General features: G+C 44.4%; 2 protein-coding genes across 12 annotated transcripts in view; one reads left to right on the forward strand and one right to left on the reverse strand.

The window, feature by feature from the left end:
* The first annotated feature begins 680 nt into the window (after nucleotides 1–680).
* On the forward strand, nucleotides 681–4,974 carry LOC139929970 (regulator of cell cycle RGCC). Of its 2 annotated transcripts, none has more exons than XM_071923058.2 (5): nucleotides 681–806; nucleotides 2,011–2,175; nucleotides 2,908–2,988; nucleotides 3,665–3,727; nucleotides 4,296–4,974. In XM_071923058.2, the coding sequence occupies exons 1-5, from the start codon at nucleotides 785–787 to the stop codon at nucleotides 4,307–4,309; spliced, it is 345 nt and encodes a 114-aa protein (XP_071779159.1). In that variant the 5' UTR covers nucleotides 681–784; the 3' UTR covers nucleotides 4,310–4,974. The 2 variants fall into 2 exon arrangements, with proteins under 2 accessions (XP_071779159.1, XP_071779160.1); XM_071923059.2 differs by having other exon boundaries at nucleotides 4,313–4,974.
* Nucleotides 4,975–14,859: 9,885 nt separating this feature from the next.
* Nucleotides 14,860–24,062, reverse strand: part of nlgn3a (neuroligin 3a) — an 89,024-nt gene continuing 79,821 nt past the window's right edge. For all 10 annotated transcript variants that reach the window (XM_071923036.2, XM_071923032.2, XM_071923030.2 and 7 more), the window contains one exon: nucleotides 14,860–15,718. In XM_071923036.2, the coding sequence (XP_071779137.1) occupies nucleotides 14,860–15,718 (859 nt within the window). The remainder of the gene's footprint in view (nucleotides 15,719–24,062) is intronic.

Below are 24,062 nucleotides of genomic sequence, written 5' to 3' on the forward strand. Positions count from 1 at the left end.
TCAGAATGACAGTGTTTAACTATGATAAATCCCATTGTACTCACTACTTATCTAAAAAATCAAACAGTAAAAGTACAGGTATGGATAAATCTCTAAAGAATATAAGAACGCGTAAAATAATAGGTTTTTGAAGCAGCCTAGTCGTGTTATTAAGAAAGTCTACTCCAATACGATAACTGCAGGCTACCTGTGATCAATTTCCTCCCACTTAGATACTTCGACAGTAGAATATGGGCAATTAGACTACGACCAGTTGATACGATCCATGTCTGCAGGCTGTGAATAATAATAATAATAATAATACATTAGACTTGTATAGCGCTTTTCTAGGTACTCAAAGACGCTTCACATACAGGGTAAAATCATTTAATAGGTACATTTATAATAATAAAAAATAAAAGACAAGAATAATGAATGGCCGTCGTCTGTTTCTTTCTTTCTTTCTTTCTTTCTTTCTTTCTTTCTTTCTTAGGGCCATGGGAAAAAGGTGTAGGCCTAGAAATAGCGACCTCGGTTGCATAAGGTTCTATTTCTGTCCTCCTGTCCCATTACGTTTTGCTGCATTCATAGTTTTTTTTTTTCCTTTACCTACTGTAGCTTTCCGCCCACTTCTCCGGCTACAGTAAACCTCAGAGGCTGTTCTGTGAAGTGATTGGCTGGTTCAGTCCGCTAGTTGAGCGGGCGTGGAGGGCTTTTATAATAAACCCCGAGCCCCGCTTGTCAGCTTGAACTCGCTGTGAATTCAGACTCACTGCAGCCTTGTGTTTTATTCCACTCCTCCAGAATGTCCGCAGAGAGCTTTACAGGTGAGTCTTAAGACTACTCGAGCCATTTTAGTTCAGTGATGTAGTAAAACTAAACTATGACCTCGTGTCAGTGACTATGACTATGACCTCGTGTCAGTGATCATCATGGAAAACAACCACCAATATAAACAAATCAATTTTAATTATTTGGTTTATTTCCCCCTCAAAATCATTATCTTGCCTCATCCCTAGTCTATCTTCATGTTAGTTTGATACTACTTACTTTAAACTATACTAAATTAATGTCAAAGATTTTGTACATTTTTGCACTGTATGCTGTAACTTCACATATTGTTTTACCTCGTGTTCTCCCTTTCCTCTCATATATTTTCTCACTGTATATATTTTTCAGTGTGTTTTCTTTGCTATTTCCCCACACTCTTTTTGTAGTCTGTGCCTTTTCATACTTTCATTCATACATTGCTTCTTACCATGTTCTAGTGCTGACATTTTCGGTTGTGTATGTTTACAGAAACGTCATTTAGCTATGTCATTATTTATTCTCTCTTGTTCTTGCTGTATCCTAATACTTCCTGCTACTCTAACGGCCTAGCTCCCCCACGGGGATCATTTCATCTTATTTATGTCAGCCTATAAGGCGGTAAACTCTATGATAAAAAAATGTGGATAAGCTCAGTTCAGGTGGGTTTACCCTCCACTGCATCCCTGGTTTTATGATGCTGCATTTAGCCTAAAGAAAAGCCTAAAATGTTGCTTTACTGCAGCCTGAAACATAGAATTTAGAATACACAGACCAGGTGTTTTACAGGCTATTAGCTGTTTTACATGCCTTATTATAGGCTATTAAGTTTTTTCATACAGCCAGTTGGTTCTGATATAGCCCACTGATACACACTTCAACTTTATAGGCTATTGGCTTATATTTTATTTCATTTTGTTCTCACACAGAAGATTGATATATTATTTATAAGTTATTCACCATCTCAAAAAATATCTAAAAACACTGAGATACTCTTAGATTTCTTTATTTCAACAAACACTATTTTAAGTTCCCTGATTTCAGTTAGGGTTTTTAATGTGACTCCCCTTGTCGATTGTTTTAAAATTAGATTACGGAACATATTTTATAGGCTATCAATACTTTATTGCTATTTCTGAAATATCCTTAGACGACCCTAAGTTTGTCTTCCAGTGGAATGAAGTGATTTCCCTCCAACCACACTGTCACATTTTCCCCCTGCAGACTTGGAGCTGGAGCTGGGCGAGCTGCTGCAGGAGTTCCAGGACGTGGTGGAGGAGCTGAGGGCCCCGTCCCAAAGCAGACCCTCCGCCTACCACAAGGTCCTGGAGGAGGCCAAGAGTCGCAGCGGGCAGGGGGATGACAGTGGAGTCGAGGACTCAGACTACAGTGAGTAACAGACTAGAGTCGCCCCTAGAACAGTGTGACTCCACCATCGCTGTGATTAAGAAAACATTTGTTTACTGTGTAGAAAGAGGAAGGAAGGGAAGATATTGTTTTGTGCATCAGTTGCTGGCGAGTGAGATTGTGTGGAGTCCCCACAGGCGCTGGGCGAGGCCCCCCCCCCCCTTTTATCAGCCCACACAACTGCAGCTTGACACCTTTCATTCATATGAAATTAGTGGTACAAGAGGACACATCCCTGGACGTATTTATTAAAATGGCTGTTTGCTCGTAACAATAGCTGTGGTAGTGGAATGAACCGCAATTATGGTCGGGTCTATAAGCTATCTTCGCTAATTGTCTTATCTTTTGTTGTTGCTGTTTTGTGTTTGTCTATATTTACGAGATAAAAGAAGCAATTGTGTTTTGTTGGTCCCATGTGTGGTCATTATTGAAACTAGTCAGACCCCCCAGCGTTTCATCAGGCAAGCCCAGTTTCAAAAGCTCACACTTGGGAGTCACCGACAGTGAACAGGCATTTACCTTCATTTTATTGCATATTATTATCATTATGAGCAGCTCCTGGAGTGTGTTAGGTTGTTGTTGTTGTTGTTGATCATTTCGATAGTCTGGCCTCAGTGTTTCTCTTTTGTTCTCTTTTCTCTTCCCTCTCTCTCTCTCTCTCTCTCTCTCCCTCTCTCTCTCCCTCTCTCTGTCTCTCTCTCTGCCTTCCCCCAGGCAGCGAGGCTTCTTTGGGAAACAGTTTGAACACCAGCGAGGAGGAGCTTCACACAGCAGGCATAACGCTGGCACCGAAAGGTACTAGAGGCTTCCATCAGCCTATCTTCATCCAGATAGCCCTCGCTCTTACAGTGATCGCTATCACTGTTGCTCTGATCACTATCGTCGCCACACAAAAAAAAACCTCTACATTAACATGGGAGCTCTTTTGTTTTTACACAACAAAGTCTGGCTGCTGTGACTGCCCCCCTCCCAGTTCCCCTGCAGGGGCTATTTGTGCTCTTATGTAGGGGTGGGAGTAGCTTGTGTGTGTGTGTGTGTGTGAGTGAATGAGTGCTACTGTATTTTGGTGCATGTGGATTGACAGAGTAATGTTAAATCTCAATGGATGAAAACATTGGAAGGTGAACAGGAGGTGTCAATCACTCTGTCTCTGTTAGCACAGCGTACCTAAAGATAGTTACATCAGAGATCCTGCTGGGTTCCATGGGGTTTCGTCAAGCTGCAGGGTTTTATACAGCTTAAGATGAGTTTTATCTCATGTTGTAGAAAAGAAGCTGAGAATGTTGTTTTGCCAGTCCAAAAGCAGTTTGCTCCATATGTAATTCTGCGAGTTAGATTAGCTTTCAGCTTTTGGTCCAAAGGAAATACCACTGAACTGAGCTGCGTTTCTCCACAGAAATGTTCCATTGCTCTTCTCTTTTTTTCCACCATAGTCTCTCAAATTCCTTTTCTTTCTATCCTCGTTCTACAGCCAAGCTGGGAGACACAAGGGAACTTCAGAGTTTTATCGACAGCTTGGACCGGGAACTTGCTGGTGCGTATTTAAGAGAATTACACCCCCTATCAGTCAATCTTTTCTTTATTCCTTTAGCACTTAAGCTGACAAACCAGCAGGCTGCAGTAAGTAATGGTAGCTGAGACGTTGACAGAGCGTGTGTTTGTTACACATTGAGATACAGAGCATGTAGTAGTCGCCACGTTTCTACCCTGTAGTTCCCCCTCCCTTTTATCTCAGAGCACCTCTTGTGTGTAAATGCCATGTCTGGGGACTCAGGTGGGCTATCTACACGCCCTTCAGTGATAATAGCACACTAGACTACATGAGCACCATGTTCTTGCTATCAGCGCTAAGGCAGTGGTGTTGCAGAGGCCCATGCACACATGCATGGCCACACGCACACACAAAACACAAAACATGCATCCGGTGCTATCAGTGCGCTTGACGCACAGAGAAGTGCTGTTACGCATGAATCATAACTCCCCCGGCATCTTCACAAGGTTTCTGCACGCTAATGAGTGTGTGTGTGTGTGTGTGTGTGTGTGTGTGTGTGTTTATATGCCTGTGTGCCTTTTCTCCTATTCTAGCAACTAAGCTTTCGTAGTTTTCTTTCCTTGACAGAGATGTGAGCAGAGAGAGAGAGAGAAGCACGTGGAAGGGGGGAGAACAGGCCAGGGGCGACGTGGCTGGCTACTGCCGAGCAGACAGGCAGATCTAAACCAGAGCAGATCTGAGGGAGCAAACGCTCCCCTGGCTGCTCCGGGGGAAAAGGTTAACATCAGGAATTAAAAGGGCATTCTGTTCCAAAACGCAAGAACACCATCAGACCCCTGGCAACACCGCGTCCACTCAGCAAGACGACGTCCCTGCAGCATCAAGTCCAGGATGTGTGACATATTCAGGAACTAGACAGAGCTTCCATCTGTCAGGGTGTTTGAGAGAACGCTCTCTAGGGGACAGAGGGCTTGTTTATGCCACATTTGAAATTCATTTAAATGCCACGCCAGTAAAGGGCCTGAAGTCCTCACTGCCATATTTGTTAAAGGAAGTGCCTTTTGTCTCATTGTCAATTATATTAAGCTCTTTTAGTTTTAAACAAATTTCCCATGATTGAGTTGGAGGCGTTCAGATCTGCTGTGTGATACCAAATGCCATTTATGTTCTGAAGTTATTCAGTGTACAGTTCTTGTTAATATTCTTGTTTCATATTGTAAAGTGTTGTACAGCTATTGGCACGTAGACCAGAAGAATGCACATATCAATAAAGATACTTTTTGATTGTACTTGGTACCACATTTGATTTTTTTTACTTGATTATACTTTGAAATACACAAGCAAATGTAACCTGGTTGCAGATTCATTTCAGTCGCTGGCTTCGCTGACCGTATCTGACTCTATATACATCTCACGGGTGACAGTTTTGAAAGCCTTTCGGTGTTCTAAAAAATACTCCTGACAGTACTGAAGACAAACTGCATTCGATGAGCACACACTTTCACCATCCCCAAAATTGGATGGTGCTAGTGTCACACCACATGTCTGTGCAGCCCTTCACCCATTCTTCTTTGTTTGTGCCTCTGCTTCCTGCATGCCTGTTCTGGTTATGCTTTGAGTTTCACTTCTGCCACAGAATCAGGAAACCCACAAATTTAGCTCAGACACCGGCTGAAGACAGCTTAAGTTGGGAAGTGCGTCATTTGTGCTGAGAGTAAAACAATGGTCATTTAGTGTTTGGTTAGTAATTCTTGTCAGGGGGAATCTGCTGTAATGTATTACCATAAATCCGAATGAAGGAAGGAAATTCAAGTTTCTGCCTGTAAAAGAGAATCTTAGGAGTTTGCCGATCCTGTCTTATCCATCATAGCTGTGTTCCAAATGTTTATCTTCTGCTGCCATTTCATTGCAGCATCAGTCCTAACGGATGTCATCCATTATATAAGTCTACAGGTATCTCCTCCCTGTTGTCAAAGCAACAAGGCTTAGAGAAACAGACGAGGCAGAGGTGAATGTTGAGGCTCTAGTTGTGATATTTTACTTGTGACTTGTGATTTTACATTGACTGACATCAGCAGTATAATCCGGCTGATGTGTGCAAAATGAATTTTTCTGCTAAAGGAGACATTTTAAATACCACAGCTGAGGTGAGCATGGAGCAGAATCAGGAAGTAACCAATAGCCAATTGTCACACCATTTCTATGTGTTATGCGGCTTACTGGAATCTCAGGCGTAGCAGATGTTTTCAGAGCGTTGGTGGTGAAAGCTTAGACAGTCTAATGTTTTTCTGTCTTGGAACAAAGACAGTTGGCGCTTCATTGAATTGTCATTGTTCTCCCCTTAATGTCCCATGACAGTTGATATGACCCATCATCCATACCAGTGGCCTTGTGGGTAAACTGCTTGGGCGGACCTGGTTTTAGACATTGTTTCAATGGCGGCGGCCAAAGGAAAGGAAGGCTGAACATTTAACATACTGTTCCTTGTCTGTTTATGTCTCATTAAAAGACACTTTGTTCAGGGAGTTCAGCCCTCCTCTGAACTCTGGCCAACCATTTAACCCTGCTGACCGGGCCGGGACTTGGCACTGGGAGAGAGGGGAAGAGGGAAAGGGAGGAGGGCAGGGGGGGGGGGGGGGTTGGTTGGATGAGGGTAATGCTCCAGGGACAGAGTAGTGAGAGAAAATTAACTTAAAACTTGGATGGAGACATACTGTACAATAGAGAGGAAAGATGGGAGCATGAAGAGACAAAAAGAGAAATCGAGAGTGTTCAAACAATAGGGAATTATACAGGGGTAGTATAGGGTAACCTGCTCCTCCTCTGTTGTCTGTTCCACTTAGAGAAAGGCGAGGATGACTGATTGAGGCCACAGCTGTTCAGGAATGTAACAAACAAAGTTTGCTTCAACGCGAAGGAACTTCCCTCAAGTTTCACAACGAAGGGCACATCCTGTTTTCAGAGGAGCTGCAAGGAAGAACCGCAACAATGATGGTCAAGTGCAGATGAAACTGAAAGGCTTTTGATTGTGACTCACTTCTGTGTAGTTTCCCTGTTTCCCATGGTGTTTTTCTACAATATATTTCAGTCCAATTGCTCCATATCAGGACCTGCACTTGATATTGCCGACACATTTAGCGCTTACCTGCTCTAATCCACATTGTCATTTGTACTAGAAAAATCACTGGCAGCTAATTAAGCTGTACCGTTATCATCTTTAGATGAATTGCTTTTCAGTGGGATCTGATATAATATATCAGTTTGCCATGTGGGACAACCTCCATATTGTTTATCTGTTAATTACTATGGGACTAGCAATTGATTGGCAGCACATGAAACTAAGAGGGCAATATGTCAGCCAGTCGCCTTGTTTATCTAGATAACAGACAGAGAAAATGATGGATGAACTGAGTTCATTAGCTGATAAATTGAAATAAATTGATATTATCATGAAACAGTAGAATGGTCTTAGGAGATGAAGACATAATAAAGACCATGTTTTGCCCCTTGCAGCTTTCACCTATAGACTCAGGCATCCTGATAATAAATGTCACATAGACTTAATATCTCTATGCACAATGCTGGTTTGTTTTTACTGAGTTAGCAGCCTAATGAAGATGTAATTGACTATAGCAGAAAGGAGACACTTGTTATTATCAGACAATGAGTAAATGAACCAGGGATATGGCCTGTGCAGCGAGGCTATCATGGCCGAGATGAGTACAGTATGCGGAGCACGCAACGTTCTGTCATCTGCCTGATGAGAGACCGGAGCAACGTCTCTCCCTTGAGAGCTCCCCAAATGGTCTAGGCTAACAACACTCTCCCAAGGAATTAGCTGGCTCAAACCCCCCCACACCCCCAGTGCTCCGAATTGTCAGATCCTGACTGGGGCTTACATAACCGAGCCCAGTCCCCGAGCAAGGATCAAGGATTCAGATCACTGCTTTGTTATTGCCGCAGAACTCGGCTCACAAAGGGCTGAATGAGGAACTTGAACCATAAAAGGACTTGGTGTGTGTGCCGTGAAATAATAGCTCTCATATGACATCATTTCAAAGTCATATGAACTGTTCATGTAATCATTCATAAGTGCTGTAAAATCGTTTTTCAGTTATATTCATAAGGTGACAGGACAGTAATCACTGGCCTTTGCACCAGCAACTCATTTACTGTTCCAGTTTCAAATGACTTTGAAGTGAAACGTGAACTGAAACAACCCCCCCCTCCCCCCCTTTATTAGGAAAGAACATTATTACCTTATTTGAAAGCCATCAGCACAATGGAAACATTTTAATGGCCCATTTGTATTGCAGCATGTACATCCAAGCCTCCACCTGCAGCCATGCCATTTCCCGTTTGGCTCTTTCTCTCCCCAGACCTCATTGTATGGGACAGGAAACCAGTGGAATTCCTTTCGGAGATGCTCATTTCCAAAGAATGTGACTCATCCATCCTTCCCTGGACTCCATATGACGCAGTACAGTGCATCACTGCTGACTGGGGATTTCTTGACGCCACTTCACCCTTCCTCTTTCAAGTCAGTCAGGCAGTTTTCTTGAATTCATTCTCAAACAAATAACATGAAATGTGTCAGAGAGCTCAAAATATTATCGCAATTCTACCCTTGATTATGGAATGCCTTGCTATATTCAATAATATCCACTTAAACTTTTTAGCAGTAGTTATGAATTTAGCACTACTGGGCAAAAGGAGAAAAAACAAGCCCTGAAAAGATGTGTATCCAGCTCTTGAAGGATGCATGAATGGGAGTGACAGAGAACATAACTTCACTGACTGCCAGCTACCTGTGGGCAGGCAAACTGGTTTCTTCCTTGGAATCTACTAAACTGATAATCTGTCAGTCAAACAATGGCATCTTGCAACTTGGTCTTAATAGCTTTTGTAGAACAGATACAAACACGTGAAAACAATGTTCAAAATCCACTTAACCATCAGTGTAGACTACAGAATCACCTGTAGTGCCAAGACTGCCTCACTACTGGATTTTATATTTCAGTGGAATGAAGCAACTTTTGCTCACTGTGTTGACATTTCTTTCCTTTCTAATCGATAAACTGAAATCTTCATGCCAGGACTGATAGTGTCTAACAGTAAAACATGAGCTGTGTTTTAGATTTATTTTGAAGCTGGGTGCGATAATGTGTTTGTTTTCAATTTGTATTATGTGTAAACACTGGAGGCAAATGGACCTGCATTTTGAAATATGGTAGATCTATGCGATCTAAAAGATTCTCATCAGCAAAACAATTGGGGCCTTTAAAAATTACTCTGTAAAAGTTTTATGAGGTCAGAAATGTACTGAACTTGTGGATTAAGCACCAACAATACCCACTCGGTCTATTTGGGTAAAAAATTACCATGCAAACAAATCTGACCTATTTGTCAGGAGAACTCCATTGGATATTTAATCGTTTAAGAATTCACTGCATAGGACTAACATTTAGGCATCACTGACAAATGAATGTCTCTGCCTCTCAGGGCAAAAATGAGCTTAACTTCAAAGGATGTTCCCAGTTTTTCACTGAAAAAAAAATGGTGTATATTTTTAGGATTGAGCTCAGATATTGAAGTCAAACCCACAGTACATTTGATGTGAAAGATCTGTGAATAGCCTGGTATCCCAGATTAGCACTAAAGATCAACTCGGTGCCACTGAACGTCAATGGGGTAATCTGATCTAAGTGATAAGACACTTTTGGGAAGCCCTCTGTGAGTCCTTGTAGTCTCCGCAGGAGTAGCATAGGCCAGTGTGTGATGACACCAAAGGTCCACTGATGCAACCCTCCCCTGCCACCAGTAACCCACATCTGAGAAAGGCATTAGTGGACTGCCATCTGATGGTGAACTCCAGCTGATGCAACTGAGCGATAGCTCGGGCCTGGCCTCAGCTCGCTATGAATAATTTTGCAAAACAGCTCTAAACCCACATGCTAATGTTGTGCATGATGAGATCGGTTGGAACAGGAATGAAACCTCCTAGAATTTGGGAATCCTGAGACTGAGACTTCTTGTTAGTTCCCACCATCAGAGGAACATTAACTGCTAGAAATAAATCGGCATCAAGAAGCCTCTCCTGGTGTGTAGGTTTACTGCGCGGGGTACACAAGCGATGCTCTGTAGAGGTTTACAATGTGCTTGTTGCCTCGTGTTGTTACCTGCCTCACACACACTGGGAGAGCGTAGGCTTTAGTCTCAGCGGCCCCAGTGATATCTCCAGGCCATCCATCTTACAGAGGGCAGATCATTATGTAGTCGACAGGCAGCTTTAGGCCGGAGGGCAGGTGGGACTGCTGTGACTAGATGAACTATAGGCTGCTACTGTTCTTTACTGTAGCTCCATGGACTTCACTGGTCCCCTGCACTGTTGCATTTCACACTATACTGGAGCTTATTCCACACCTTGTGCAATAGTACTGCAAAATTTACTATATCCAAATTTGCATTTAATGCAAAGGTTATGTGATTTAGGAGGAACCGAGCATTCAGCTAAACCACTTACAGAGACACTCTGCTGGATTGATGCCCCTTCTCTCCTTCTCTTTACAGTCATTTGGCCAATGTCCCATTGAGTAACATTTTAGGATGAAAAATGCACAAAACAACATTACTGTCAATAGAATATGTTGCAAGTTTTCATGGCACTCCTTTGACTCTAGCCCATTAAAAATGGGCATCATGTTCTGTATTCATGACAGTCACAATGAGATACAGAAAGAAGAATAGATATTTTATTTTTATAATGTTACTCCAGTTTGCGCGATTATAAATACATTCTATGGACATAAACATAGATGTAACAGGGCATCTTTAGTAATCTGTACAATGACACTGAGATAACAGAGAGATTTATAATCATGTATTTGGACTCAAAGACCATTGTTTTTCTTGATTTCAGTCTTAGTTTCTAGTTAAAAATGCTTGAAAATATCTGAGTTTGATGGCACAAAACAGCTCCAGTGCATGATGCTCTTTATGAAACCTGAAAAATATGCCAATGCTTTGTCTATGCGATATGGGTAGAAAAGAAAATTGTCAGGATGTGTTTTTCACATGGAAATAATAGATTATTGATGTTTGGCAAAGTGCGGTATGATTTCCCCTTGGAGAAAAACAGGCTATTTAAATTTAAACGACAAGAGTTCTGATTCAGTAACTGGTTCTACTATGCTTTCCAATAAGTAATATTCATTAGCTTCTTCCTCAGCAGAGGAACACAGTAACTCAAGAAAATTAGACCTTAAGTGATTGGAAATGAACAAGTAGTCCAGATTATGGCACTTACAGAGTAGAATAAAGAGTCAGAATGGGCAAATCATGTCGGTGTGCGGGAGAGGTAGAGCTGCTAAGATAGGATTTGTGTGAGAGAGGATGAAAAACGCAGCATGAAAGAGGGAGCGAGCAAAGAGGCATGAGAGACAGGAGGAGAGAGAGATGAGGGTGAGAGAGAGGGTGAGAGGAAATACAGCTAACAGCACGCTCACCGGTAGAAATAGAATTCTCAGTCGCAGTGTCTGCACACACAAACCACACTTAACACACACACACACACACACACACACACACACACACACACACAGACACACACACCTGCACTGGGCTCCCAACGGGTGGCACTGTGTAATTTGGCACATCCATTTCCTAGGCTGGGTCTGTCGTCAGTGCTGTCGAGGCAGTCACAAACCCCATAGGGGTATTCCAGCCAATCCATGAATGATGTCACTTTCAAACACAGTCACTGAACTGCAAAACAAACCATGGCTGCGGAAAAGTGTCTCGCTCGTAACTGTCACGTTTTTCTACTTGTGGTAATTCCTGTCATAGGAGGGAGAGTCTGTGCTACTTTAATCAAGCCGTCAGGTGTCTGATTGCAGAAGGAATTGACCCCGTTTTCTGTTGCTCTACCACACCACTGCGCTTTCCATGGTCTTTCCCTTTGGTCCAGCACTTAATTATGCGGCTCTTCTCAGGGCAATGTACCCCTGACCATGTCCCCCAGGCCACCAGGACTCCCCCTGCCAATACTCAGTGACATCTGCTCTGCTTTAACGGCATATGGAAAAATTACATGGCGAAAAACAAGTTGCCCTCCCCTGACATTTCTCCCCTTTGATAGTTCACTCTCAGCTACCACTCAATTTTAGCCCTGTGCCACTGTGTGTGTATCAGAGCCAATGGAAACTGACCCTTCACCACCGCAGACTGGGATCAGAGGAGGGGATGGTCTACTTGGGAGATTAATATCCCGTCTCCACGATATATTCTAGCAAGTCTTAGATCAGTCCAGGCGGTGCTTTAAAGGGCAAATAATAATATATTTATCTTTATTCTCATGTATCTATTTTGCAGTTAGGAGAACTTCAGCCGAGGTGTAATTTTCTGCCAAAAGATGAGGTAACAGTGATATATAGGCTCAGCTAGAGTCGACTCAACGCCATACATGAGCAGAAAAGCACAGAGACATGATTAGATATGTGGTCTCTGCATGTGTGAATTCAGAGAGAGCAGCGCTACAGCTCCAGGTAGAAAACCAGCTGTTTGTTTCTTTGTGGCTGTGATTCGGTTCAAGAGAGTGGCTGATTAGGAGGTGAGCCCCACAGAAGGCAGGATGAGCAAAAACAAGATGACTCATATAAAACAGTCTCTAAGCAATTTCCCTCAAATAACCCCTTCTCTCTCTCGGCTACTGGCAGGATCGGTGATGAGCTGACCAGACTGCGCTGCCCGCTCTGCTGGTTCTCCAATCATTAAATACCAGGGAATGGTGTCGTGGAATACTTCATAAAAACGTCTAGGTCTATGTGCATAAAGTATCTAAGAGCCGGAATACTGATCTAGGATCACTGGTCAGGTCATATTATGATATGCACTTCACTGTAGCGTAAGAGACAATCTGGGCTCGGATCAGCGCGGCTACACCAAGATACTTGAAAATGGTCTGTCATACTATCAGAATCAATAATTCCCGTTTTCTCCCAGAGAATAATGTCTAATAAGATGCAATGTGTGTACATCAAGGCAATCTTTCCACAATCTCCCATTGCTGCATGCACTACTTTGCATGAATTACAGTAAAATCTGGAGTTATGCACGCAGATAGGCCCCAAGCTGTTAGCCTGTTTTTCTCAAAGGTTTCTGCGAGAGAAAAAGAGAGGGGGGTGGGGGGGTGGGGGGGGGGGGGGGGGAGAAAAAAAAAAGCAGAGAGGGAGGTAGAGAGGAAGTCCTGGAGGGAGACTTGCACTTGCTGGAAGAATATTTCTTTTTAACTCATTCAAAATGGAAATAATAAAAAGTCAAAAAAAGGGAGGAAAGGAACTTTGATCAAGAGAGAAAAAAAGTTTAGTGAAACTTTCTCTTCTCCATTTTTTACAGTTTTAATTTGGCACATGGCACAATCAGCATGTATGCATCTGGTATACATAAATAAATATTAAATATATTTATACATAAATATACATATAGAGCTCTTACAAAGACACCTAGAGCGGTCTTGGCTTGGGATGTTGCAAATGACAACAATGATACATAGAAATTACCTTATTTGTGTTGGTGCTTTTCAGTCTGATGATAACAGTAGTTGACTTGTGTTGTAAGTGGGAGCGATATCTCCATAGAAGCCCTATACATATATGTATGTATGCCCATATTTATATATATATTCAAAGAAATACAAGTGTGCACTGATGTCGGTTTATTCAGTGCAAACAGGCCACTGTCTGCTTTTTAAGAGGAACTCTTACAAAGTCAATGGAATCATGTCAGTTAGTTCAGTTGAATCTTTAGCTATTTTTTCTCTTACACGTAAAATAATAGATTTATTTTGTAATCTTTAAGCAAAATTAGACATATATAACTTTTAAAATAACAAAAGTGCTATTTCGCAAAGACAGACACCCAGAGACGCAGCAGAAACACTACTGGTGGTGAAACAAAATCAACAACATGAGAAAGTACTCAGCCCCCACCCCCAGACCACCACATTATACAACCTACAAACAAAAAAACAGGTGCACGGACACACACACACACACACGCACACACGCACACACACGCACACACACGCACACACGCACACACACGCACACACACTCACTCACTCCTCTTGCTTTTGCAAGTTCAGACAATCTGTCTGAACTTGTCTCTTGTCTCTGTCTCTTAACCGCACTTGCACACAGGAAACAAGAAACCATTTTCACATGCACACAAACACACAGGTGCTCTAAGCAGCATGTGTACGTGCACACTTTGTGGAGATAATATCAGATAGCTTAACAGATAAATTGGCTGTAAAAGATGCACTTTTTTCTTAACAAAACAATCACAGTAACATAGTTTTTATCTCTGCCTTCTCATCTCCTGGCAAGAGCTGTCCCAGACAAATCATTTCTATACGAGCTAAAAAAAGATAACACCGTTTGTGTGGCTGTTGTGTGGGTATGCAACAGAAAAATGAGTTGCCCAAAATGGGTTTAAAATCTCTACATCTGCATATCCTCTAGGTTCCCATCCTGGATTCAGTCTCTCATCTTTGAGTCTCGTCAGCGTGTAACACACTCCACTTGGAATAGTCTCAGGGAATAGAAATAATGACAGAAAAGAACAAGCTTTTTGTAAGGCATTGAAACGTAAAACAAAACAAAGAAGCAATTAAAAACATTTTGCGAGTATTGACGTAGAGGCCATTGTTCTAGATGTGTCTCCCGCAGGAGGAAGGGATGGGAAATAAAAAGCACTTCTCTTTGTTTTTGTTATGAATTCAAGAAAAAAAGTGTTGATTTCTCCTCAGTCTGCTTAAAAAGGCTTTTAAAATGATTATTTTAGAAAAAAACACTGCAGAAAGACCCCTCCCCATCAGGAGAAGGGAAGCAGTTTGATTTTGGCAGCTCTGCACAACTTGACATCCATGGAGAGCTCTCAGCAACTCTCCTCGTAGTAAAAGTCTAGTTAAATCTCTTCACGTTTTAATCCGACTCCTGCCCTTCCCCTCCCCACCCCCTCACAACCCTCCCCCTCCCTGTGATATTTATAAAACACAATCCTCTCCTCCTCCGTTCGTTCATCCTCCCGCTCCTCCTCCTCCTCCTCCACCACCACCTCCTCCTCCTCCTCCTCCTCCTCCTCTCCTGCGCCTGCTGCCCCTGGCCTCCTTAAAGCTATACGCGGGTGGTGGAGTGGGAGTGCGGCAGGCCGGTGGAGTTGAAGCCGGCCGTGAAGGTGTTGTAGGGGTGCAGGTTGGGCATGCCCACCAGGGAGTTGGGGATCATGGTGATGGTGTTGGGGGTCATGAGGGGGATGTCGTCCGGAGAGCGTCGCAGGGTGAGCGTGTAGTCGGGTAGCGAGGCCAAACGCAGCGCCCCCTCGTTGCTGTTCCCCGCCTCGCACTCGTGGTGCGTCTGGTTCATCTGCAGCGACATGATCTCCTCCTCGGGCGCGTGGTGGCCGATGTCGTTGGAGGCGGTCTGGCGCTGCGGGCTGGGCTGCCCGTGGCCCGAGTCCTGCCGCCGCTTGTCCTTGCGGTAGTAGAGGGCGGCGAAGGCCAGCACGTTGAGGAACAGCAGCGAGGCTCCCACGGCGATCGTGACGCTGAGCTCGGTGGAGTAATCCCGGTGGTTCTCCACCACCAGCGGCCCCGTCTCCTCGTCGTCGCTCCACGAGTCTTTGTCTTCGTTGTTGTAGGCCGGGGACATGGGAGGCCGCTTGGTGTTGAAGGGCCAGGACGTCTTTCCGTTGGGCCTCTTGGTGACGAGGGAGTTCTGGGTGGTCTCAGGCGGGGGCACTTTGGTGGTGGTGGAGGTGTAGTGGAACATGTCGTGCAGGTTGTACAGGTGGGGCACTAGGTGTTTCCAGAAGGCCACTTTGGTGGCGCGGTAGTGGTCGCGCACACGTGGCTTCAGACCGATGTGCAGGTACAGCTGGTCCTGGGGGTTGTACTTGGACCAGGCCACTTCTTCAAAACGGTTGGCCTTGGTGTGGATGAACTTGGTGTCTTGGGGAACCGGCTTGTTGGGGTCCCTGCAGACAGGGAGAAGAAAGAGGTGATGGGGAATTAAATGAGATATTGAAAGAATATTTATTTATTCATGCTCTGTCATTCACAGAGGATAGGAGCATATAAAACTAAGAGATCTAAGATATAAGGGTATCAGACACAGCTTATACTGCAGTGAGAAAGGGGTTCAGTTACTACTCTGAGATTTATTGTTCTCGCCTGGCACACTGACCAGCCTGCACTAGACCATGGACTAAAGCAAACACCCAGAATAGAAAAGGATTGCAGTTAATAATTGATTCAGGTGCATATGGTGTGGTATGTATTCCACTTTCTGTAACTGCCTCAGCTGACACTCGGACACTCATTTAGCCCATTTGCTCATTTAGCCCAGCCACATAGCAATTTATATCCATCAGAATAGATCTGTGTGTACAAACCGCAGGCAGCAGAGCCTGTCTCTGTCCCCTTTAAGCCATCTCTGTGGGCATAATATGCTTGTCTATCTTGTCCCCCTCTCTCCTCTTCCCAGATGTTATTCTTAATTCAGGTCTGATGCAGCCCACCCACAAAACCAGGGCAGAGGCTTTTAAAGTAAACACGTATGAATAAGTCAGCAGGCTTTAGGGCTCGCGTCAGGAGGCATCTTGTTGTTGATAATCCAACGCTGGTGGAGCCCCTCTGCTAATTGCTCAGGGAAGGCAGCACAGTGTGCATTAGCTTCCAGTGTACTGATGTAAAGTGGACCATATTAATCAAGACACTAAGAGGGAACTGCAGAGCTGTGTGTGTGTGTGCGCGCGGCTGTGCACACGTGGATATGAGTACGTCTGTTTGTGTGTGTGTGTGTAGATAGATAGATAGATAGATAGATAGATGCACACACACACACACACACACACACACACACACACACACAGATACAAGGGGGAAGGGATTTGTGTAAAATGTGAAAATGTTGATCTGTAACTACTGTACAGTTTTGGCAACACAGGTTTCTTTCCTGCCATGCCAATAAAACATATTTGAATTGAATTAGAGAGAAAGAGAGGGAGAGAGAGAGAGAGAGAGAGAGAGAGAGAGAGAGAGAGAGAGAATATTCATCTGGGTGCAGTACCAGCTTTGATCTACAGAGTTCAGTGTTTCACTTTTCAGTTTTCAGCACCACTGTCTCAACCTGGATGGCCAACCATTTCAATTACAGTGAAGCTATTGATTTATTGAGTGAATTAACATATAGCAATCTCCCGCAATCACACTACTCCTTGTTTCCTTGTTGCTGTACAATGTCATGAGTGGGAGCGCACGCAGGAGTTCTGTGGGTGTGCTATTGCTGTGGAAATGGCTTTCTGTGGAAGAACCTCAAGAATAGCGCTGCGGCCTTGAAAACAATCATTGATGTCGGAGCAGAGAAGTTAAGACTGTTTTGTTGCAGAAAGCAAGGCTCTGCAAGACATTTCTGTAAATGTCATGAAATATCCCTTTGTGGGTCTGATTGCAATGTCAGTGGCAAGCAAAGTTCAAATTTAGTTGGGGATTTAGGGATATGGCAGCTACAGTTTTTTTTTTTTTTTTTTTTTTTGGCACTGGCTGAAAAGCTCCAAACACAGCCAACAGAATTAAAAGCCACGGCAGAAGAATTCACCCTCCATCCTCTCCTGTTCGTTTCTCTGCTGTCAATTTTTCTTTTTCAGGTCAGTGCTTCTGGGAGAGGTGAAAAAGAGAGAGAGAGAGGGAGAGAGAGAGAGAGAGAGAGAGAGGGAGAGAGAGAGAGAGGGGAAAGGAAAGGCAAATTGAGATGGCTGGAGCTGAATCCCTGGACCTGGGCCGGTGTCAGCAGAGCAGCCCGTAAATAACCTCTTTTATTAGGCCTGTAATGATCCCCGATGAATATTGACAGCCAGACTATGATGACTTTGTAGCTGAATATCAGTAATTAAGTTTCAAAGGAGCGGGTGGTGGAGGTAAGGTCATATTGATCTCCCCGTGCGCAACATGCCAGAGAACAGGACGTCAATGGAGCAGCCAGAGACGCGGTCGTCTGCAGCCTGCGTGCTTCATGAATTCTCACAGCAGACTCGTGTGCACGCTCAAACACACACACACACACACACACACACACACACACACACACACACACACACACACAGAGACACACATAGACACACACGCAGATGACAACCAATCATGGAGGCCAGAGCAATCTCAGCTAATGGGAATTCCGGGCATTTCCATAACACTGCAAATACTCTCTTCTCAGGAGGATCAATTTGCTGAATTGTGATGGCAAAAATATCTAAAAGGTACTTGCGGTAGATCTCAGAAAACAAATCAGTGTATATAGGGAGCAAGGGAGCAGTGGTGCAGAGGAGTTTGAAAAGCTCTTTGGTGGCTGGCTGGCTGGTTCAGTGCAAGTGAAAATGAATAATTTAGGGAACACAAAGAAATCAATGTGGCATCTTTAGTTAATTTGATTTGCCGCATTAGAAAACAACTGGCTGCCTTATCTAATTACACACACATATGCTTGGGTAATTGTTGCAAAGTCAATAGTAAACAGGCTACATTCCTTTGAACAATTCTACCACTGCTGCCTCAACTTTTGGCTGGCTGCTGGCTTTGAAGTCTTGTCCTAAGCTTTAGAGTCAGAGGTAATGATCTGCGCTTGGTCTCTGCTCCTCAATGTGCTGAGGGCTACTAGGTTACCCTGCTATGTTTGCGTTGGGGCATTGTGGGTAATGTGTGATGCAATGTAGTCTGATCCACTTTATAGTGTTTCCTGAGTGTGGTGCTGCTACATTTTCCATCTGTAGTTGGTAAAATAGTGCTGCACTCATTGCAAAAAAAAAAATTCTGCAGATGACAATCTGTGTAAATGTTGTACAGCAACTAGATAATAAGCCATGACAAGGAAATTATAAGCCATACTGCCTTTACTATGCAAAATCTGGGAGAAGTCTCCACAGTGAGCTCCATAAGTATATGGATAGTGACATTTTGTTTTGGCTCTGTACTCTCATTACTTTGTATGTGAAATGATTAGATGACTATGAAGTTAGCTGAGGATAGTCACAGCCGAATCCTCAGAGATACATTAGAATTAAAAAGGCTGGAAAGAGAACCTGATGATGAGATACTAGTCTGCTGATCTTGATGGGTTGAAGAGTTTTAGAAGTCACTGCATAGTAAGGCTTTTTCATTAAAGATAAAAAATGACTACAGTATTGAATATAATTTCAATCTGTCAAAACACTTTTGGCACCCTGAAATGGAGGGGGCTGGGGGCCAAGTACAGAAAGAGCTGTAGTGCTTTGACTGTTCATTTGATGTGCCTGAATACCCTCAAATTAAAGCTGACACTCTGCACTCAAACCTCGTGGTCACTGTATCATCTCGCACTGAAAGTCATAACAATGTGGAGCTAAAACACTGATCGGTGCATCGCTGTCCAAACACTTACGGAGCTCGCTGTATGTGTTCAGCTCCACAGCATATGCCTCGGTGTGAGCTGTGTGAGCAGCCCGGGCGTAATGTGATGTTTGTGGTCCTGTTGGGCTCTCCAGCTCCCCTGCATTAGCTGATAGCCTACCTCCTGTCAGACCTCCCACTTAATCCGGATGGTCGTTGGAGCCGTGGCTGGGCTCCCAGGCAGCGGAGAGGGATTATTACACCCATAAAAGCAGGCGTTTTAATGGCCTTTCAGATTTCCTCTGATGTGTTCATATGGCTGTGGTACTTCGGCCCGGTGCTATAAACCACTCCTTCATCTCCTCTTCAGCCCCCCCCCCCTCCCCTAAAATGACCCGCTAACCCCCGCTAACCTTGGCCAGCGAGCCGTGTTAAAGGGCCCCCATGTGTTTGTGTGTGTGATTGACTGTGAGTTTGTGTGTGTGTGTGTTAATGTGTGTGTGTGTGTGTGTGTGTGTGTGTGTTTGTGGTGAAATGACCTCTGGGACCGTCCACATGGAGGTGCAGCACATGAACACAAGACATGTCACATTTCACAAAGCCATACATACTGTACAGTGAGTAAGACAAGGCTCCCCAGGCTGATATAAGAGAGCCCTTCTATATCGGATAAACAGCTATTCTATAAGGTGATGTGATGCCACCTAAGCTGACAGACAGAACTCACAGCTCCACACGCGAGGCAGAATGAGGACTTAGCTCATTACCTATTCCCAGCCCTATCTGCAAGCACTGATGTAAAAGGTAGATAGGGGGAAAGAATGAATATCATTTTCTTTCTTTTTTTCATTTCTCATGTACCTCCTTCCCCTTTTCATCCCGATGTAATTTGAAGCGCTTGAATGATCATAGACCTAGCCATCACCAAATCTGAAAAGACACGTTTAGGGGCCCTAAGGCGGAAGACAAGAATCTATTTTCACTACACTCAAGGTCTCTGAATTCCTGAGCTGAGTATAGCTCCCCAATATAAAACAAGGAACACGCATTAATTCAGTGGCACTGATGCTCGCTTTGCTAAGCTGTTAAAATATGCAAAGTTTAGCGTTCTTTTTTTTGTTGTTGTTGTTATTGTTGTTGTGTAACAAATTCATCCCCTGCAGTTGTTTATCTACTTACCAGGTAACACAAAGTAAGCACCTAATTGTAATTTCCATTCCAACAGAAGGTGCCAAATGCCTTTTCCTGCATTCTCTGTAAATTTTTAATAAAAACGCTCAATCTAATTCTGTTTGTAGACTTTGTCTCGGCTCAGCGCAGGGGGCAACTTCAGCACTGTGCAGGCAAATTATCAGGCTGTGCTCTTTTACCCTTCATGTGGTTGCATGCTGGGGCAGAGGGCTGAGTGATGCGTGGTTCATATTTAATGGCAGGCTTCGGTTCGGCAGGCTAAGTGATGCAGGGCGAGGCGCTGTGACTTTGGGGCGTGCAGGAGTGTTGGAGGACACAGCTCTCGGACCACTCCTTATTATGGATGCTATTGATTTGTTTGATTAGATGAGTGGCAGCAAACAAAACATGCCCCCACCCCCCCACCCCCAACTCCACCCATCCGCTCGTTTTCTTCTACATCATTCCAGTCATCAATGAACGGTTTGCTACTACTTTTAAATTACTGGCTATTATTTTATCCCCCGCCCCCCCTTTTAAACATAATAAACAGTTAGATGTGAATGCACACCTACTCCCTCTTTTCCTCCTCCCCTGCCCTCCTCCTCTCATTACATTCAGTGCACAGCATGGACACCGATCAATGGCTTCTAGGCCCCTTAACAAGCCACACCACTTCCTTACCTTCTCTAATGCAAATCAGGATATTGGCTACAAATCTCCTATCAAGTGAGTGGCTACTTAATGGAGTAGGTAGGTGGCTGGTCAGCGCTGCGCTGCTCCACAAAGCCAACCATTCAGACCAGTGCCACCAGTGGGCTGGTACAGGTTGAGTTGGCCCTAATGAGGGAGGTTGAGGGGAACGGGGGATAAGCCGGAGGAAGGATGAGGGGGGTGGTTGGGGGATGAGTGATGTAATTAGTAGACAGCTGGGGTAAAAAAGGTTGCGGCAGTGCATGAATGAGGTCAAACAGAGGGTTAGGAGAGTAACGGTTGATGTATACACATGGTTAACCCTGCAGAGGAGGACTGTTCGATTGACATGCAGAGAGAAAACAAAGAAACTCAAATCAACTTGTAGGGTTATAAATCAAAGCAGAGCGTTATATTGCACTATAGATACAGATACTTCCATCTACATTTGTTTGATCGGTTGCCGTTGTCACTAAACACAAAGCAATCAATATTGCATGTTTTAGCCCATGTCGTGAATGTAATACAGGCACACACTTGCTTTTGTTGTGTAGAATAATGAGAGAGGGAGAGAGAGAGCGAGAGAGAGAGAGAGAGAGAGAGAGAGGGAGAGATGGAGAGGCAGTGAGGGAGAATGAGGCAAAAATTCAATACATGACAGCGCTCTGCTCTTTAACTACCTAGCAAGGCTCAGGCACAGCATGAGGCACAACTCACACACAGAACGGGGGAAATGAGCACCAGCCAGCACAAAAAACCCAGGAAGTGGGAAGACTTGATGCACCAACATATTTACAGCGCTAATGATCTATTATGATTGATCTTTTCTTAGCTTTTCATCATTATGTCGTTTCTGAAGTGATGCCAGTGTTCTGTGCATGTGTGTGTGTGTGTGTGTGTTGACGTTGTGCTTGCATTTGTGTTTGAGAACATGCGTGGGGAAGTGAAGTCACACTATATGGACTTGTGGCAAAGTTTCAGAAAAACTGCTCAGTAGAAGTTGTTGCTGCACTGTAAAGCACAGGCCAATTTTGCCTGTCAATAGTAAAACAAATGTTGCGGCCAGGAAAACAACTCTGTAGAGCTGAGTAAATCCCCAGCTTCTGAAACATCCGTAACTCTCAGGAAAGAACAGCCTCATAGTGTAAACACACACATACACACTCCCACAATCACACACACACACACACACACACACATACACACTAAGAAGATTTGACAGCACAGCGTGCACTCCCTCTGTATGCTTTTATGCTTCACTGACGCTGATGGAGAAAAAAAAAAAAAGGCGCATGGGCAGGGATTTGCCCTGTAAAGATGACACATGAGAGCCGGGGACAGGAAGAGCTTTGGGGGGAACGCTGCTATGATACACACTGTTGACATGCAGCCCAAGTGTCTCAACATCGTGTCACACATGTTTCAACAGCCGATTTAGAGACGGGGGCAGGAAGTGCAATCTGGGTCAGTTCATTACGAACATCTGGGAGGGGAGTGAGAGCTGCTCTGCAGATACTGTATAGGGAGGACGGCTGTGTTGGACGGGCCACTCAGGCAAGGGGAATTCAACTGGGTCTTAATTAAAAGGGCGTTCTCCAGAGCCAGATTGGGTTGGGTGGTGGTGGAGGAGGGATCTATATCCCCTAGTGCAGTCTAAATGAGGAGGATGAACTTAAAAATGTATGGGAAATATCTTACAGTGTCCGCCCCATGGGAATCAGTGGTAGAGTCCTTTACTTGGGCTAGAGTAAAATTACCCTTTGGAGCAGCACTCTGAGTTTTCTATTATCCTGGCATCTAATCCCAGGCTCTTTACGAGCTCAGTGCCCACTACTGGCCTGCCCATAATCCTCCTGCCTGGAGTAACGCCAAGGCAACACACCATAGGGTGGATCTAGGACCAGTTTACCCTCCCACTGCTCCGAGTCTCAATCAGTGGTGCGGAAATCTACCGAACTGACTTCACGTCAGTATTAAAGCGCGATTTGTTGCTACGATTCCTGCTGCCGGCTGGGGTGAAAGCCAGGTTAGGGTCGGCGCAGACGGGCGGGTTACGGCCCGTGGCACTGTGTGGAGTCTGTGTGGGTATAGGTAATATGGGCAGGCTGTCACGATCCATCAGAACGAATTCCACTGACATCGCAACATCCAAGGTCACAGCGATTCAGTGCTTTAGCAGTCTGCACCGTTACCTTCAGGCACCAAAGTCCAGCCTCATCCCCTCTTCTTATAGATAACATTCCTAAAAGGACAAGTAATAAGTTCCATCTGTATCTACACATTACAGCTCTGTATATTTTGACACAAGATGGCCGCCGGGCAGAGGGGGGACAGCTGTTTAGGCAGAGCATCACTGAGTGCTTTCCTTGAGGAGCCAACGCAGCAGATATCAGTCCATCTGCACTAGTCTGCCATTAGCGGTTCAAGGACCTAGCAGACCCTGTGGCCTGGGGGTCAGCCTATCAGCCAGACAACTGAATGTAAATGTCACCTGATTGGACAGCAGATGATATAGAGACAGATAAAAAAATAGAAAGAGATTTAAGATTACACCCCGTTCAGGATGAGATCAATATTTCTCTTGTCAAATTAAATTTCGGTTGTTAGAAGTGATTAGTAGTAGTCCTCAAACAAATGGGCCCGCTTTGCGATGGGTGGGGGTGGAATTGAGCACGGCGGGGAGCAGGAGTCACCCGGGGCACAAGTGATCGACTGGATCCAGGCTGAGGAATCGATACCGCTGTGGGCAAGAGTTTCATATGCCTTGCTGATAAGTCTCTGTGTCTTTTGGGCTTCGGTATAATAGAGCAGATAGGATTTCCAGCCAAACACATACACACACACACACACACACACACACACACACAAACACACACGCAGACGTACACAGAGAGGCTGGCAGCCATGCACACATACTCTACCCAAACATTCAGCCAAGCACGCACAGCACAGCACAGCACAGCACAGCACAACACAGCACAGCACACATTCAGGAGGAACATTTAATCTTCCTCAGATTCAATATGTCTCAGGTTTTCAGACTGAGACCCAGGAAGGCCAGGCGAAAAACACCTCTGAAAAAAATGTCTCTGTTGA

This window comes from Centroberyx gerrardi, chromosome 16 (assembly GCF_048128805.1).
Source record: "Centroberyx gerrardi isolate f3 chromosome 16, fCenGer3.hap1.cur.20231027, whole genome shotgun sequence".
Classification (NCBI taxonomy): Eukaryota; Metazoa; Chordata; class Actinopteri; order Beryciformes; family Berycidae; genus Centroberyx; species Centroberyx gerrardi.